The following is a 17653-nucleotide window of genomic DNA, read 5'->3' on the forward strand; positions in this document are numbered from 1 at the left end:
AATGGGGCAATTTTACTGACTTTCTGAAACCAAGCAAACAAACATTCTATTCTAATAAATTTTTTTTTTGAAGTGTGGTTGATTTAGAATGTTGTGTTAATTTCTGCTGTACAGCAAAGTGACTCAGTTATACTCATAGATACATTCTTTTCATTATTCTTTTCCATGATGGTTTATCCCAGGACACTGGATATAGTTCCTTGTGCTATACAGTAGGACCTTGTTGTTTATCCATCCCATATATAATAGTTTGCATCAGCTAATCCCAACCTCCCAATCCGTCCCTCCCCAAACTCCTCCCCCTTGGCAACCACAAGTCTGTTCTCTATGTCTGTGAGTCTGTTTTGCGTTTTGCAGAAAGGTTCATTTGTGCCATGTTTTAGATTCCACTTGTAATTGATGTCATATGGTATTTGTCTTTCTCTTTCTGACTTCTAATAAGTATCTTGAATTGACACTCGATTAAAAAATTAAAAGGAGGAAAAAAAGCCAAAACCAGCTCAATAAATGTCCCAGTGACGTAGTGATGGAAACCCTGTGCCTGGCGGGCCCCTGGCAGGGACGACTTCACCACCTTTAGACTAAATCACACAGCTACCTTTGTTCCCGGCATTCCAGGTATCCCGTCCCGGCCATCCACACCTGGCAAGCCCTAAAGACGCACAAAGGAACACACTGTCTCTTAGAAACACATTCTTCTTCCCTTCATCACTTTCTAAAGTTTTATTACAATAATCACTTTGAAAAATGGGCTTGATGACTACAGCTCAGGACGTACCGTGTCGCCCTTGGGCCCAGGGAGACCAGGAATTCCTCGAGAACCCTGAGCCCCCTGCAGGGTAGAAGGGAGAAGACAGACAAGACACAATCAGTTACCACGTGTACTTAGGTCACATCAAAGAGATCAGCACAACCTCCACGCTCGCAGTGATTAACACGAATTCGAACTCACTCTGTCTCCCTTGGGACCTGTTTCTCCCAGAGGTCCTCGCTGCCCTTGATCACCCTGTATGAAAATAAAATTGCGTTTATGTAAGCAAAAGTAACTTATTGATAGACTTTTGAAATTATAAAACACCACCTACGTTACCTTACTATTGCTGTTTCATCCCAATGGCTTTGCTCTATCATGGATGCCTCAAGAAATCTTTTTATAAAAATTATATTGTCCTAAAAATTGATATTACCATAAGGATAATTGAGACTTACATGTCTATTGATTTCATTGTAAAGGCATAATGCTTCTGTGCTCTTTGGATGAATAGGTATAATAAAATTAAGGTCCACACTGCAGGTAACCTTGACATCAGTAACTATGTCTACACATTCTCTAGCCTCATTGACTATAGTGGTGGGTTGAGGTTTGGACGAGTTGCCAACCTTTTCTCCATATTACTTACTTCCCCGTCAATAATAATGATTTCTGTCAGAATTACCCAGCTAATGTTGATATATGGTGCAGGCGGTAATAGATGAGAAGAGGTGTCTTCCTAAAATATAGCTTTTGTTGAATTGCTTAACTGCTCTAAAACCTCAAATGGCTTCCTGTTGCTACTGCATCACTTCGGATCGCCCAGATTGGCATTAAACACTCTCCATAATGTGCTTCTATCTTATCTATTCCAGTTCATCTTCTCAAAAGGAGCTCTCCACCCAGGCTGTGCCAGCCCTAAGGTAGCACACACCCCCATCACCCCAACAGGGCTTCTCCCCACCTGTGTTCCCTGCCCTCCCCACCTGTGCTCGCTGCCCTTCCCTCCCAGCACGGCTTTGCAGGCCCTCCTTCCTCTCAGGTCCGCTTGGTGCATTACCTCCACCACATGTTCTGGAGCTTGATCTTAAAATGTTATCCTTCAGTTACATTCTGTCCTTCCCACCGGACCTTGATAGTTGGAAATTCTATTTTACTTATACCTTTTCTTCTTTTCAATGTGGTATGAGAGATATTAATGAACAGCTTTTTGGTTTATTTACTTCCAAAACAGGTGTGAGGCAGTCCACAATAAGGACACGTGTGCACATGGCCGTCAGAATATCAAATAATGAGATCAGAAATCATAGGAGAGAAAAAGGACAGAACTACCCAAGAACTTAAAGTGAGAGAGTTTCTGTGACTCTAAGCATCCTAGCAACCAAAGCAAAAGGAAAACACAGCAAGCATAAAAACTTAACAATTTGACTATACTTATGAGAAAAACAAAACCCATATCAAGTCAGAAGAACATGTCTCTGTACAAAAAAGAGATACTTGTCTTAATTTTAAAATTTTAAATAAATATAGAAACTATTGCCCATTTTTCCATCTTATTCACATGTAAAGACACTTGCACACACACACATACATACAGCAAAAAAATCTATCATTGATCATTGCTAAAAAATCTATCAGTGGATCCCATGAAAGGAAAACTACTCACAGGTGCACCAGGGAGACCTTGTGGCCCGGGTTCTCCATCTAAGCCCCGAGCGCCCTGGAAATAAACGAGACAAAGAAATGAACTTGAGATCAGCCATGTATGCTAAAGGGCACACCAGTCTTTCTAAAGAACTTCAATAGCCAGATAAAAAGGAGGTTTTGTGTTTTGTAATATATACTCTATTCATCAGTGAACCCGAGGAGTATTTAATCAGAAACGTCAGATGTTAAAACACTGGTTTACATTCTCTCATCCCACCAAAAGTACCTACACCCAATCTTTGATACCACCCTGAATATTTTAAGTTAACAAACACTGCGTGCATTCCTGATTGCTGATATGAGCTACCTGTTTAGAGAACTTGGCAAGCCTATTGGGAAAGGTTTGGTCATCACACTCCAGGGTTCTCAGGATCCCTACAGGAATTCATTGATGGTGAAGACCAAGGGGACACCCAAATAGTAGCTGCTGTGGACTCCACAGCCCCCACACCAGTGGGAGGGATTTCTGGGACTCGAGATCCCCACCCAGACCTAGAATCAGGAGTCCAGCCATGTGACTCAGAGGAACAAATTGTAATAAGGATTGAAGCATCCCCTCTTCCATCCTGGATAGATGGTAGGTTCAGTATGTGTAAAGTAATTGATCTATTTTCTCCACAACAGATTTACCCTGCCCAGTGATGATGGCTAAAAACTACAGAGCTTTATATATCTAATCATCATGAAACTATCTCTGTCTTTGTTATCTATTGTACATATCGCCTCCCTATTTTCATTATAAGAATCAAAATGTGATTTGAAAACAAAAATATGGGGTTTTTAGTGCTCTCTACATATGCTGCATGACAAGACACACCCCCCTGTTTAAAACTTTTTCTCATCTACCAGGGGAATGAGAAGGCAGATGGGCCCCTGAAGTGAACAAGCCGTCTCCTAACGAACAGGCTTGAGAGGAGGAGATGATAAAAGAAATGGAAAACAGTCAAAAGGGTATTGGGTAGATGTCAGGCCAAGAAAACCAGGTGGACGGTGTCTGCAGTAAGAATTAAAAATTAGAAAACCTTTGCTAGAAGGTTCAGACATGGGTAGAATCAAAGAAAGAAGCAGAGGCACCACAGAGCATTGAAAGTCTTTGATCCCTAAAACTAGAATACAGCAGAAGGCATTCTCCGTCCACCAGTGAAGAAGAGGTTTGGGAGACCTGACAAAGCCCTTGAATTCATTACTCATGTTGCCTGTGGAAGCAGAGCCAGCCTTCGAGTTATAGAAATGGCTTGGATGCTGCCCCTCTCTCTCCCTTTCTCTCTCTCTCTCTCTCTCTCTCTCTCTCTCATTGCTGTTTAGCACCAGCTCAGACCCAAACTGCTGTTACTAGGTAACCACTCCGCAGGTCTGAATTCACCAGAAGAGCTTTTTTCTTTTTATTGAAAACAATTTGACAAAAATCAGAGGAAATGAGAAATTTTGAAAACTACCAAGTAGCAAAATGCCTCAAATAAAGAGAATATCAAGAACAGTAATTGGTTTCAAAGTGAGGGTCACATATTTCAGGAGGTGATTTAAACCCAGAAAAAGCAAAGGCCTGGGTATCAGCAACTTCAAAATAAATGGGATTTATTACTTAATAACAGAAGAGTACACACAGAATGTTACTTAAGGAAACATGAATACAGAAATGCAAAATATGTTTTTAAAAAGACAGTGTTTTTAGAAAAGAAACATAGAATTCTATAGGAAACAGAAGAGGGAGACAGGCACAGTGAGAGAACCTAGAGAGACAGAGAAAGCAGCTGAAAAAATGAAATTGATGGAATTATTCATGAAGCAATTCCTTCGATCCACAAAAATGTGCATCTCTTTTTTTTAGAAAGGTTTATTTCATTTACTGAGCACCTACAATGTGCCCGTTATCCCTGTCTGGTTGCTAATGAAAGACTCTGTGCTTCTGTGCAGAACAACATGAATTAGCCTCAGAGGTTCTGCAGAGGATAAGGTGAGGGTCTGGAGGGGTGGTGGGCAAAGAGCCCCGTTTTTAATTTTCTGGAGCCTACAAATGGGCTTTCCTAACAAACTTTCTAAAAAGTGCTGACCATTTCCTTAACATCTGAGAGAAGCTAGACACACCCCCTCCACTCATACATACACACACACACACACACACACACACACACGCATGCACACAGCAAGAAAAATATTTCTGAGCTCATCATGAATGTTCAAGCTTGCGTTGTTATTGCTTCTTCTATTCACTCAGACAAGCAAGCCCTGCCCTGCCCTCTCCTCCCCACCAAGGGCAATGCCTCATCCTTCTCAGCTCCACCTCTCCATCCTCCTGCCTTTGCCGGGCACTCCAGGTACTGTGTCAGTGTTATCAGTGTCAACTACTGATAAAGAAAAGAGATTAGACATAACAGCCCTGCTTAGTCCTATTTACCCAAAATAATTTAAAATATATAATAATAACAAGTATCCTGTGTATGACTCATTTCTATCATCTACGTTTATAACAGAAAGTAAGAACCCAACCAAACATCTACAAAGCACCAAATAAGAAATAAAAAGTGATGTTGTTAAAGATAAGAAGATATTTGAAATGGCCCAAAACTTCAACATTGATGCAGTTTGGTAGTGTGTCATCACCATCATCATCTTACTTTTTCCCCTTTGGCTCCAGCTATGCCAGTGATGCCTCTCAAACCTTGAGCTCCCTGGAAATGTAAAAAAAGAGAAGTAAATTCTTCTAGTTGAAGCACACATTCTTTGATGTCATCACAAAAGCTGATCCAGAAGAAGGATGTTATCATAACCAAAGGTAACACTGAGAAAAAGTGACATTATATTGCAGACAAACTTTCCTGGTTTAGAAGAAAAATCCAAAAGGAATTCTTCTGATGGTAAAACCCTTTTTAAAAATTCTGAAGACTTACACAAATCTGGAATTGGAACAATGACTGATGGCAAAAAAGTAAGTATCATTAGCATCAAAGAATGAGGATAAAGCGTTTGACTTTTAACACACACAGAATGCACTGCCACTTTTGCCTCCTTCATGGTTTGTAACTTGGTTACGGGTCACATGACCGTGATTTTAAACCTTGGACTAATTTTTCCCCACCGGTGTGTGCCATCCAAGGCAATAGGTCCCCAGGCAACCCACAAAGGCTTCTTCCTATAAGTGTAGCTGGGGTCTCCATCATTCACTTGCCATCACTCTACGTTACACCGTTTCTACGAGAAAAGGCATTCTGAATTCCAATCTGGGGCAGGAGGAACCCATCTCCTCCCTTCTCGGGCACAGGAGTGGGTAATCCTCAAAATGAGGGTGCAGGGTGTCGATCCTAGGATCCCCTTCAACACTGAATGTTGTCATGCTTGACTGTCTGGACCCACAGAGGCAGGGCTCCAGAAACAGATGCTGTAGAGATGCTCCCTGGGGAGGAGCAGCGGGCAGACGCCCCATCAGGAAAGCGGGGTAGCCACTTCCGGGCAACTTGCTAACTGTCCGCAATGGCTTAGGATAAAGTAGCTCTAGGCCAGTCATTTCCCTGTGCTCTCACTGGAGAAAAGGGGGCATCTCCATGACCAACTGTTTGTTTTGCATCGAGGTCAGTCCCAGGTCTCTGTAGATCAGTTAGGAATGGCCTGAAATACACATGGGCGGGGTGATCCAGCTCAGGACACAAAGTGAGATCTGGCCAAATCAGATTAAGGCTGCTTATTCTTGTGGGGCTTATTTTCTGACTCTGAAGGTAATTCAAAAAAGAATTCCAGAAATATTTGGATCAATAGCAGAGACATGAGAATGACACGTATTGTCTCCCGAGCTCGTGCGTAAGTGTTCCAAAAAGCATACTTTTTACAAATCTTGCGTTCCTTGACAGATGCTGTATATTTAAAAAATGAAAAACTGTGAATTTTACAGAAATATTTTGGCATATCCTCTCCCAAACCCCAAAAGTTCATCAAGCAGTAATGATATCCTCCAAAGACCACCGGGGTCCGGCAACATAGTTAAATATGTTTCTAAAAATACTTCACCGGAGGTCCTTGAGCTCCAACCTCTCCTAGTTCGCCCTGGTCTCCTTCTTCACCCTGAAAAACCACAGAGAGAAGGGCATCAAATGCTATTCCAGCAAATGGACACTGAAATGGGCTCGGTCTAACTCGGCACGTGGTCAGTTCATCTGGCATCTCCTGAATTAGTCTACGATACTTTCTTAAATTATTTTATATGAGTAATCCATATTAATTGCAGAACATTCAGAAAATACAGAGACGTATATAAATAAAGTCACCCAAATCCCACCTTTCCACTATAAACACCAGTAACATTTTGGATGCTATCCTTTCAAAGCTTTTCTAAAGAGAGAGAGAGGAGGGGAGGGAAAGAGGAAGAGGGGGAGAGAGAGAGAGAGAGAGAGAGAGAGGGAGTGTATGCATTCATGTTTTAAGTATGTGTGTTGTAGGTGTATTATTAAGAAAGTGTGATCACACTATGCAAACTTTTCCTTAAACTATAATATTTTTAATTATGAGTTTCATTTTAACTTTTTCATTACAGTTTTTGTACCATGTACAGTTTATTTTTTTAAATTGTACTTAAATCTAAATCTGTCTTTTCTTCCATGGCTTCTACCTTTGATGTTGCTCAGAAAAGCCTTCTCTGCCTCCTCCAAAATATATAAATATTCATCTATATTTTTCTTCTAATAATTTTATAATTTCTTACATAGAAATTTTAAATTATCAGTAATTTATTTTTATGTAAATATAAAGTAGAAATCTTTTTTTTTCCTGATAACTGGCACTCTATCCAATATCGTTTATTGAATAATAGATTCTCTCCACCCAGGTTGAAAAATTCATCTTTAATGTATGTTAAATTGATAAATATACTTGTTTCTGGACTTCCTTCCTATTCAGCTATCCTGGTCTGCTGTATGATGTTGTCAATACCACAACATTTTAATTATCCAAACTCTATAATACATTTTAATCTCAGGTTGGGAGAATTCCTTTACCTTTATTTTTCATTTATAGTTACTCTTATTTTCAGATTTTCTTAAATGTATACCCTTCCACATGAACTTTGGAATTGTTGGGCGGATCTTCACAAAAACACTGCTTGCTTTGTGTTAGGACTTCATTAAATGAATAGGTTATATAGAGAGAGTTAGACTCTTCACAATACTGAGTCTTTCCATCTCGGAACTCAGTGTATCTTCATATTTAGTCAAAACGTTTTCTTTTTCTTTCCACCAATAAAGTTTTGTTCTTTTCATTTTGTTGAATACTTCTTAAGTTTGTTCGAAAGTATATTTCTGATATACTTTAAAATGTTAGGATATTCTAAACATAAATCCAACTACTGTTTCTTACAGAAAGATTACTTTACGGACTCTGGGAAAAAAGTTATTTTCTCTCTGACAAAGGTTTTGCTTTTCACAATAGGTATACTGTTCTACATTTTCTACGGTAATGAATAACTTAAATTGTGAAGTTCATCGAGAGAAACATTCTTAGTTTTTGATATTTGTTCATAATGGTAGATTAAAATCCAGTTCTATTGTTTATTACATGTTTCAATTCACCCATTTTCTTACTCCACATGCTATACTTTATACATAGAGATTTTTGCACACAAACACACACATACACACACACCCACAAAGAAATACAAAAAATTCAGTAGAAGTGTTAATATAGAACATTTGGGCATCTAATGCAAAGAACTAGGCTATACCTAAATAATTTACACTTGATTTTTGAATGAACTCTGAGAGTCTTACATAGTGGACCTTTGTCTCATAATTATATTCAAATTACATTCCATCAGATCATAAGATTGACAGTGGAGGGAGGTGGTCCTGATAGGAAAGCCAGTGAATAAGCTAGTTCATGGAGCGGATAATCAACACATACGTATGATTAAATACTACTTGTATTTCCCCATGTAAGTACAAAAACAACAGTGATTGTAATTTTTCATTAGCAGGTTTTGGGGTATTTTCCCATAGATTCTTGATAAACCTTGGAGTAATGTATTTGACTGAAATATTTCACCAGCAGATGAATAGCACACAATAACTAATCAATAACCACAAAGCTAAGTGACAAATTTAGGAATAGCAATTTATTACCATTTTACTGAAAGATTTTTGACTATTCATTCTTATCTTTATAAACAATTTTTTAAATCTTCATTAATTAATTTGTAGAGTAAACTCAAGGCAGAACTGTGAATCTGAAAGCAAACTTCAGGCCCCTAGTCTTCATCTTTCTGCTTTCAGTTTACAGTTAAAAGCATCTATTAGCCCTTTCAAGATTCATTGTCCAAGGAGCTATCTTATCTTCATAGGTCGATTTTCAAAGACACCACTGAAAGTTTTAAGTGACATAAACATGTGAAATAAATTAAAGGAATTTTCAACAACTGTTAATGAAAATTTTGGCCAGTTACCTAACACACCAAAAAATTTGCAGGTTCCCCAATGAAGACCAAACCAAATTTGAAAGTCCAGATAACTAACTTGTATAGGTCTCAAAAAGTGCTAGTTTCGTGGGAGAGTGGAGAGACACTCTGACTGACAGGTCCATTCCCAAAACCCATGGGATGGGGAAGTGGAAGTTGCCCAAAGAAAAGAGGTCACCCAAAAAAAGAGAAAGGGATGCAGGGCATCAAAAATAGCAGAAGTCTACTAAATCTGCTTTATTATACGTATTACCTCCTGAATATTTGGTGTGATTTAATATTCCTACACACTTGTTTTTGTGGTTAGATGATATTCTATTATATGGATATATCATACTTAATTTAGCCATATTGGACATTTTTTCATTTCTGCGCCCTTAGCACTTAGAATAAACCCTGGCACATAGTGGGTACTTAATAAATATTTGTTGGTTTTTTAAAATTACAAATTGAAAAATTCAATGGAGGAATGAGCACACAGAGAAATTTCCAAAGCACTTGATTTTTTTTTCTATTTTCTCCAATTTGACATCAAGAACCCAGCTGTTATATGCCAGATAAATAAAATGCCTTAACTATTCAGAGCCTAAGTAATAAAAGACTTTTTAAATGAATGTTCACACTGTAATAAGGTACAGGAAATTGGCTTATTTATCCTCATTATCTGAGATTGTTCAACAGCTTTACCTAAGGAGTTCAAGAATATTAATGCCTGGGAATTCCCTGGCGGTCCAGTGGTTAGGACTCTATGCTTTCACTGCCGAGGGCCCAGGTTCGATCCCTGGCCGGGGCAATAAGATCCTGCAAGCCCTGCGGCACGGCCAAAAAAAAAAGAATATTAATGCCTGCCTGAAGGTATTAATAAATTGCCTCTCAAGCTCTTAACTTCTAAAGAAAAAGACTTCTGCCACCCAATAAAGGTGTAGAAGGACATATTCAACAAAGTCTAGAAGACCCGCATTGACAAGAACAGTTTGACTTTGTAAAATATTATGGAATTAACCAGGACTAAAATTCTACCATACAAGAAGTCAAATTCTTAGTTACTCTAAAGCGATTTCATCCTAGTGGGTGAAAAGAAAAGGCAAATAGGTCACCTTGCTTTAAATTTCAGCCTTGGTTTTTCTGCAGGACATGCCAGCCCCAATGCAAGCTGTGCTGTGGATTTCAGTTTCTACCCAGAAAATAATATAAGTGCCAATTGCTAACTTCCAGATTACTCAAAATCTAAGTTACACTGAAATGAGGTCAGAAACAAACAGATACATTATTTCAGAACTTAAGATGAGAAGCTATGAGCCAATCTCCAACTTCCCTGTTTGCTAGTCTCAGCAACACTTGTCATAAAATTTTACTCCTGTCATAAAATTTTGTTTAGTGCAGTGGAACAACCAGCTAGAATAACATTTGACTATCAAAACCATCAAGGAGGGCTTCCCTGGTGGCGCAGTGGTTGAGAATCCGCCTGCCAATGCAGGGGACACGGGTTCGAGCCCTGGTCTGGGAAGATCCCACGTGCCGCGGAGCAACTAGGCCCGTGAGCCACAACTACTGAGCCTGCACGTCTGGAGCCTGTGCTCCGCAACAAGAGAGGCCGCGACAGTGAGAGGCCCGCGCACCGCGATGAAAAGTGGCCCCCGCTCGCCGCAACTAGAGAAAGCCCTCGCACAGAAACGAAGACCCAACACACCCAAAAATTAATTAATTAAATAAATAATTAAAAAAAAAAAAAAAACCATCAAGTAAAAGAGCTGAGTGACTGATTTGAAAAGGAAAGCAAGGGGTAGCAATACAGGAAAGAATGAAAGTGTATGGTGCTTTCTTTGTTCTTTTTTTTGTAACTGAACAATGTTAGAATATGATGCTTAATCAGAATATTGATGCATCTACTGAGAACTTGTTAATCATCACTGGAAAAGGAAGGATAAAATAGTATGCTTTGATTATTCCTTATAATTCTTTATAATGAAAGTGATCACGACCTCTTAATCACAATTTTCCCACTAAATATTCATTGTCCTTACCTTGTGACCTTGTCTTCCAGGTTCACCAATCTCTCCTTTAGCCCCTTTATGACCCTAACAAATGCAAAAGTACGTAAGTACAGAAACAAATAAATAGACAAACAAACAGACGTGTTGACTTTGGCACAGAAAGTGGTCAGAAGGCTCATAAAATGACCTTGCTCCCCCAAAATCTATGTCCATGTGCTGCTAAGAGAAAGGTGATGTCAGAGAAATGATAGCCTTAGAAGACCTTGATAACACCATGTGGGCTACATGACCAAAGTATATAATAAATATCAGTTTCAGTTAATAGACAAACACTGTTCGAGAATAGCAAACACCCCGTTACCTAGTTCAGCCACTGGGCAATGACTCACTGCCAGCTGGTCCCTAACCCTCCCCCCTCAGCTCCCTCCCACAGTTGGGCGAAGGGCATGAAGTCTTCTCCAGCATCAGTAACTCGCTCTCCAGAGGTGATGGCTGACCCACTCAACGGGCTACTCCCTGCTCTCTGGAGGCTCCCCTGAAAACCCTCTGCTTCCTCTGTGCCCATCTCCTTCCTAGAAGCAGAAGAAGGGCTTCCCCAGACACACGACTTTCTGCCTCTTCTTGTACACAGTTTAAGTGCAGGTGACAAGCTATAAGCAGCAGCCCGTGAAGGTTGCAGCGCATGAACAGAAATCCCCATCTTTCACTGTCAAGCCACCTGTTCTAAGCATATGTGTGCTTTGGGTCAGGGACATGAGGCAAATGTGAAATAAACATTCTGAAATTAAGTCTGTCAGAGCTTCCGTCCTCAGAACGTTTCTTGTACCAAGGGTGCAAGTCTCTGTGACAAACAAGACACCAAGCCAGGCCCAAGTCTTCTGCAGTTATGGGAACCCACCAAAGCTAACCTCCACAATAACCACAGTGGGAAACCCAGGGCCTCGGAGCCTTTCGGATCTTTGGCAGAACTTCCCTGGTCTGGACTAGAGAGAGAAAGCCATTTAACCCCAGCTTTTGGTATTTATTCTCTTATTTTTATGGCAATTTTGAAGTAGTTATGATGGCAGAGTGAGAGAAAAACACTTTTGGAAAGTCTCTTTTCTTCTCTATTTTGCACAGTTTTTCCAATTCTTTTTAACTAAAACAGTTTCACATACATTATGTATACGGTCCCTGGCCCGCATCTCTCATCACTGGAGCAAACTTCTGAACCTTCATTTGGTGTTGTAGGGTCCCTCTGTCCAATACATTTCACTGGTATTTCTTCCCTGAACAGCACTGAATAATCAAGCATCTGTGTCTGTCAGGGTACCAGCGGGAATCTCCAGGACTGTATAAGGACCACAGAATAAGCGACACAGACTTGCCTAATCCATCAAAATGGGCACTCCGCACCAGAAAGGCCAGTGCTTCAAGGAAAGGCTCTACTTTTCCTGTGGATAATACTCTTGAAAACAGAATCCAGCATGGAAATTATTCTCTTACCCTCATGCCTGGCAGGCCTGGATATCCAGAGCGACCCGGTGGACAGGAATTGGGACACTGCCAGAGAGACAGAGAGACAGTAAACCAGAGCTTCTACTTTGTGACAAAATGGTACATCTTTTAGGATTCCAGCTACAGAGCCCCAATTCAATTATATTCATTAAATAACTCTGACTACCCCCTTTCCTTTTTTATTCTTTTATTTTTAAACTCGGAAATATTCCTAGCTTACAGAAAAGTACAGAGAACATAACAAACCCTTTCCCCACGTATCCGCCACCCAGATTTAATGAATGTTACTATTTTGCCATATTTACTTCAGATTTAACTTGTTAAAGAAATAAAATGATTGCAGACAGGCCACTGTCCCAGGATCTGATCTTTGTCCCCTCCCACCTGGCCCCCACTCCAACAGCTCTGTCCTGAGGGTCATGTCCCCCCAACAAATGGACCAAAATTGCATTTAGTGCAGTTTCCCTACATTGTTTGAATATCAGTCTATAAGTAAAACAAGTCTCAGAGGGGATTATTTGACTTCTATCTTCTAATATTGCGGTGCTCTGGTAAAAAGCATGTCTTAGGGCTTCCCTGGTGGTGCAGTGGTTGAGAATCTGCCTGCCAATGCAGGGGACACAGGTTCGAGCCCTGGTCTGGGAAGATCCCACATGCCGCGGAGCAACTAGGCCCGTGAGCCACAACTACTGAGCCTGTGCATCTGGAGCCTGTGCTCCGCAACAAGAGAGGCCGCGACAGTGAGAGGCCGCGCACCACGATGAAGAGTGGCCCCCGCTTGCCACAACTAGAGAAAGCCCTCGCACAGAAACGAAGACCCAACACAGCCAAAAATAAATAAATAAATAAATAAATTTAAGAAATTCTCCCCTCAATTAAAAAAAAAAAAAAAAAAGCATGTCTTAGTCATAAAGTAAAAAGATTATGGAAAAAAAGATATTTCTATAATGAAAAACGGTTTTTCTGAGTGTACACAAGCGACCAAGTCACCAGTCCCGCCGACTGCTCTGCTATCTGAGTAAAGTAAAAGACAGAAATACAACATACTCCAGTGAGGTCATTTTAAAGAGAATGCACCTTTTAAAGAGAATTCCTGGTCTTTGACCTAAACTGTACTTTGTTCAAAGGAAAACGTCTTACCAATGGATCTCCATCATGAAAGCCAATTGTTCCCTAAAGTAAAGAAAATACTAAAGTTAAGAATATAGTGAAACATTTTAATTCAAACTACTAATAACAGAAAGTTCATTGGACAAAAATACAGTCAATGTATTTGTTCAATAACCTATAAGGAATAAATAGCATATAATACGCTAACATTCTAAAAACTTGACTTGGCCTATTCTGTTTGGAGAAACCTAAATTGCAGTAGATTATTTCTTTCAGGGGATGGAAGGGAAATAAAATGAGAGAATAGAAAATATGGAGAACTCTAAATCATAAATTAAAAATAAGGATAATCTCCTAATTAACCGCATTTTTAAAAGTACTTAACTGTGTAAATCCTTTGTAAAAACTAGTTCCTTTGAAAATGTTCCTTTTATATGTCCAAGTTTTAAACATTTGAGAAATCACAAGCCTCAAAGCACTTCAAATACAATAAGTAAACCATTCCCTGTGAAAACCATCTTTTAAATTCTTGTGATTTCTCTACTATTCTGGCCTAAAAAGACCAGCTCTGAATGAGTGAAAAAATCATAGCCATTCTGGAATTTTAGGACAATGACTTGATTTAAAGGTACTTCCATTTTTGGTTCTTAGGCTTCTTTAATCCCAACTCTCAGACGCAGAGAAATTCAAGCTGCAAATAACTTACGCTGGGTCCCGGGGGACCAGGGGGGCCTGGTGGTCCTCTTCTCCCAGGGTCACCCTAAGTTATTTGAAAATTGTGACACAGTGGTTATACACATGTCAAAACATAGCACATAAAACTGGTGAGGCATGAGAAACTGACATTCCTAGAAACCCTGCAGAGCTCAGCCTGCATGGACCTGCCACCAAAATCGATGGGGGACCCACAATCCAATTACCTCCACAAAACCAGAAGAATAAAGGAGTTCCGGTCTCACCAAAGTAATAAGACAAGGCAGAGGGAGACTTGGGGAAAAAAGCCAGTTCTTCTCTATAGGATGATCACTTTATCTACTCTGCAAACAAACTGGAAACACTACATATTTTTCTAGTTGATTTTCAGGGGAACCAGAACAGCCAATACTGCTAGTGCCGTCCAGCTAACAGCAGCAAGGAAGGCTTGCGCCTGCCTGAAGCTGCAGCAGGGAAGGTCGTCACCTCTGCAGGGCCAGCCACCCCTGGGGCTCTTCACCCAGAAGCTGTCACTCGGTCTGTCACTGCACGCTCTTGCAATTGGGACAGAAGATCAAGATGGCTAAATTCAAATAAGCCATTCAGATGAAAATGGATTCCAGTTAGACTTAATATCCAGAGTTCACTCCTGGCACAACTTTTCCTTCCTAATGTTCTATCATAAGAAGTCAAAAGCATCTGACAATCAATTTTACAATCATTTCATATTCATTCATCATTCACTAAATAAATTTGTCAAACAGTAGCACCTACAGACGCTCAGTGGATTTACTATTATCTATCGTTCAGATAACGTCAATGATTCAACTTTTTTTGAATATTTATTGAATATTAACATCAAACACATTACCAGCAATTTCTTCCATGAAGTTCAGCTCTTTACAGACTAAAGTTAAGTTCTGTCAGTTCGATTATGATTTCATGATCCTAACATAAGTGTACCTGGTAGTAATTTTAGACTATTCACTTCATTTCCTGCAGAGAGACTAATACAAAAGACACTGGACCCCAATCCTGGCTGAGAGTCTGTAAAACGAAGGTGACACTTCTTGACTTGATCACTAATTCTAGAAGTTGGGAAGAAAAGTTTAGCTGAAAACTTCGGGGAAAAAATTTAAATCACTCTACAAAAACGAGGGAGCATTATTACCCTGGTCCTCATCAATATTATAAACTGGAATGAAATTCATCTGCCATTTCCTGGATTTGCAGGGGGAAGCATACAGTTAGGGCAATGTGCCTTCCCTAGTAACATCTTCAGTTAAATCAGCAAATGTCTATCAATGCGCTGTGTGTGTGTGTACTCACAATCGGTCCAACACGGCCAAGCTCTCCGGGGAGCCCTGCTCCCCCAGGAGGACCCTGCAGTCAACAAATTAAAGGGACACGGTGATTTATGGATGTTTTTACAATCTATGACAAGTGATATCAAATACGATAAACTGACTTAGAATTACGTATCCGTGCTAGCTTTGGTTTCCAACGAGACGACCCATTTGATCAAATTTTAATTACTTAAATAGAAATCAATTAAATTAACAGAAATTCCTTAAATTAATAAAATACTTTTAGCAGAATTGGGGTGCTGTCATAGTAGCCCCCTAAGATCATTCAGGTAGGACACTATGAACACCACTGGGTACAGTGTTAGCTGGAGCCTAGGGTTGGGATCTGAGAAATGGGCCATTTTTGTAGACTATGTAAAACAAACCAAGAGATAATACTTACAGGAGGTCCAGGAATACCACGGCCCTAAAAGATTAAAATAAAAGTTGTTACGGTACGTGACCCATACTTAGTGTAAATACAGACGCAGAAATAACTCAGTTCAAAAATAAACAATAAAGTTTATCACTAAATAAACATAAGATGTTCATTCTACAGAAAGGACTGGGTAAAGAAAAGCAAACACGGCTCTGCTTCTAAGGGAAGAAAGTTGTTTCAGCTCCTCAAATATTCTTTTGATGTCTAAGCTAACCAGTAATATTTTTTCCAAACTTTTTTTAAAGAAAACCAAAATACCGTTACTCACAAAGAGGCACAACCAGACTTTTTCATATTCTTTTCCATTGTAGGTTATTACAAGATGATGCATATAGTTCCCTGTGCTATACAGTAGGTCCTTGTTGATTTTCTATTTTGTATATAGTGGTTTGCATACGCTAATCCCAAACTCCTAATTTATCCCTCCCCCTCTTCCCCCTTTAGTAACCATAAGTTTGTTTTCTATGTCTGTGGGCCTATTTCTGTTCTGTAAATGAGTTCACTTGTATCATGTTTTAAATTCTGCATATAAGTGGTATCACTTGTCGTGTTTTATAAGAAACCTACGCTAAAAGCAATACAATACTGCTTTAAAGTTTATAATGTGATATTTGGAAGTTCCCCAAACTTCCTCTCCCTAGTTTAGGAGAGAAATTCCTAAAGTTCTCTCCCTTTAGCACAGAGAGGCGGGGGAGAAGAAAAGGGTTTAGAAACACACCCTTCGACAGGTAGGGCTATATGTCCAGACACCAAATCCAGGAGATACTGAAAATGAAACGGTGTCACTCATGAAATAACGTCCAATGGATCCTAATTTAGTATGCTGAATTTTATTTTAGAGCTGGTCACCCCATCTCACGCTCCTTTACATTTTCTATCTCTTGAGCAACGCTGAACTGCGTGTAATCAAGGGTTGAAACCACATCTTCTGCAGCCTCGCAGCCTCAGTTCCAAGCACAGGGCCTAGTACATAAGAAGCTCTAATTCTACGCTTGTTGAACTTAATAAAACTGAGCATCAGCTACCTAGAGCCCCTATTCTCTCTGTGCTTTCCAGGGTCAGTCTCCTGGCCTTGGGTTTCCTCTCCTCTGTTGGCTTGAATCCCTTGTATTCATAACTGTCTCTGATACCGTATTCCTGATAGCTTATACTTCCAGACCTCCTTTTCTAAAATATCCTTATATGAAGCACCCAGTGGAATCAGTGTACATCCTCTGATAATGATATTATTATTTCTAATTATTTAGGCAGCCACAACAAGCATGAATTTCACATGAGCAGTAGGTTTTAATGATAAGTGGGACATTTTTAAGCCATTCTTTGAAAAATTACTTCTATTTGAACATTTAAATATGTGAATCAATTTGGGGAATAAATGTTCTGCTTGGCAATACCAAAGTAATCAATAAGTTATTTCATTATCAGAGACCTAGAGGTTTGATAAATTTCACTAAATCTAAAAAAAAAAAAAACAAGGCATCTCTATAAGATGTTGAGCTCTGAGCTGAAAATATGGGAGAAAGGCCAGCAAGATATTCACTTCTGCAAATAGACTTAAAATGGAAAAGTTGACAGACACTGAAATAAGGCAAAGAAAACAGTGAGAATAGAAAACAAGGAGGAAAAATACAGATTCATGACAAGAACAAAAGAGGAATGAAGAGCAAAATAAAAACAAAGATA

At 39.6% G+C, this 17653-nt stretch overlaps 1 protein-coding gene across 2 annotated transcripts in view; it reads right to left on the bottom strand.

Moving 5' to 3' along the window:
* COL9A1 (collagen type IX alpha 1 chain) overlaps nucleotides 1-17653 on the bottom strand; it is an 83704-nt gene that overhangs the window by 34497 nt on the left and 31554 nt on the right. For both annotated transcript variants that reach the window (XM_061207729.1, XM_061207730.1), the window contains 12 exons: nucleotides 15935-15958; nucleotides 15515-15568; nucleotides 14199-14252; nucleotides 13523-13555; nucleotides 12371-12427; nucleotides 10916-10969; nucleotides 6458-6511; nucleotides 5074-5127; nucleotides 2418-2471; nucleotides 953-1006; nucleotides 779-832; nucleotides 599-652 (listed from right to left, as the gene is read on the bottom strand). In XM_061207729.1, the coding sequence (XP_061063712.1) occupies nucleotides 599-652; nucleotides 779-832; nucleotides 953-1006; nucleotides 2418-2471; nucleotides 5074-5127; nucleotides 6458-6511; nucleotides 10916-10969; nucleotides 12371-12427; nucleotides 13523-13555; nucleotides 14199-14252; nucleotides 15515-15568; nucleotides 15935-15958 (600 nt within the window). The remainder of the gene's footprint in view (nucleotides 1-598; nucleotides 653-778; nucleotides 833-952; nucleotides 1007-2417; nucleotides 2472-5073; nucleotides 5128-6457; nucleotides 6512-10915; nucleotides 10970-12370; nucleotides 12428-13522; nucleotides 13556-14198; nucleotides 14253-15514; nucleotides 15569-15934; nucleotides 15959-17653) is intronic.

Source organism: Eubalaena glacialis, chromosome 12 (assembly GCF_028564815.1).
Source record: "Eubalaena glacialis isolate mEubGla1 chromosome 12, mEubGla1.1.hap2.+ XY, whole genome shotgun sequence".
NCBI classification, from domain to species: Eukaryota; Metazoa; Chordata; class Mammalia; order Artiodactyla; family Balaenidae; genus Eubalaena; species Eubalaena glacialis.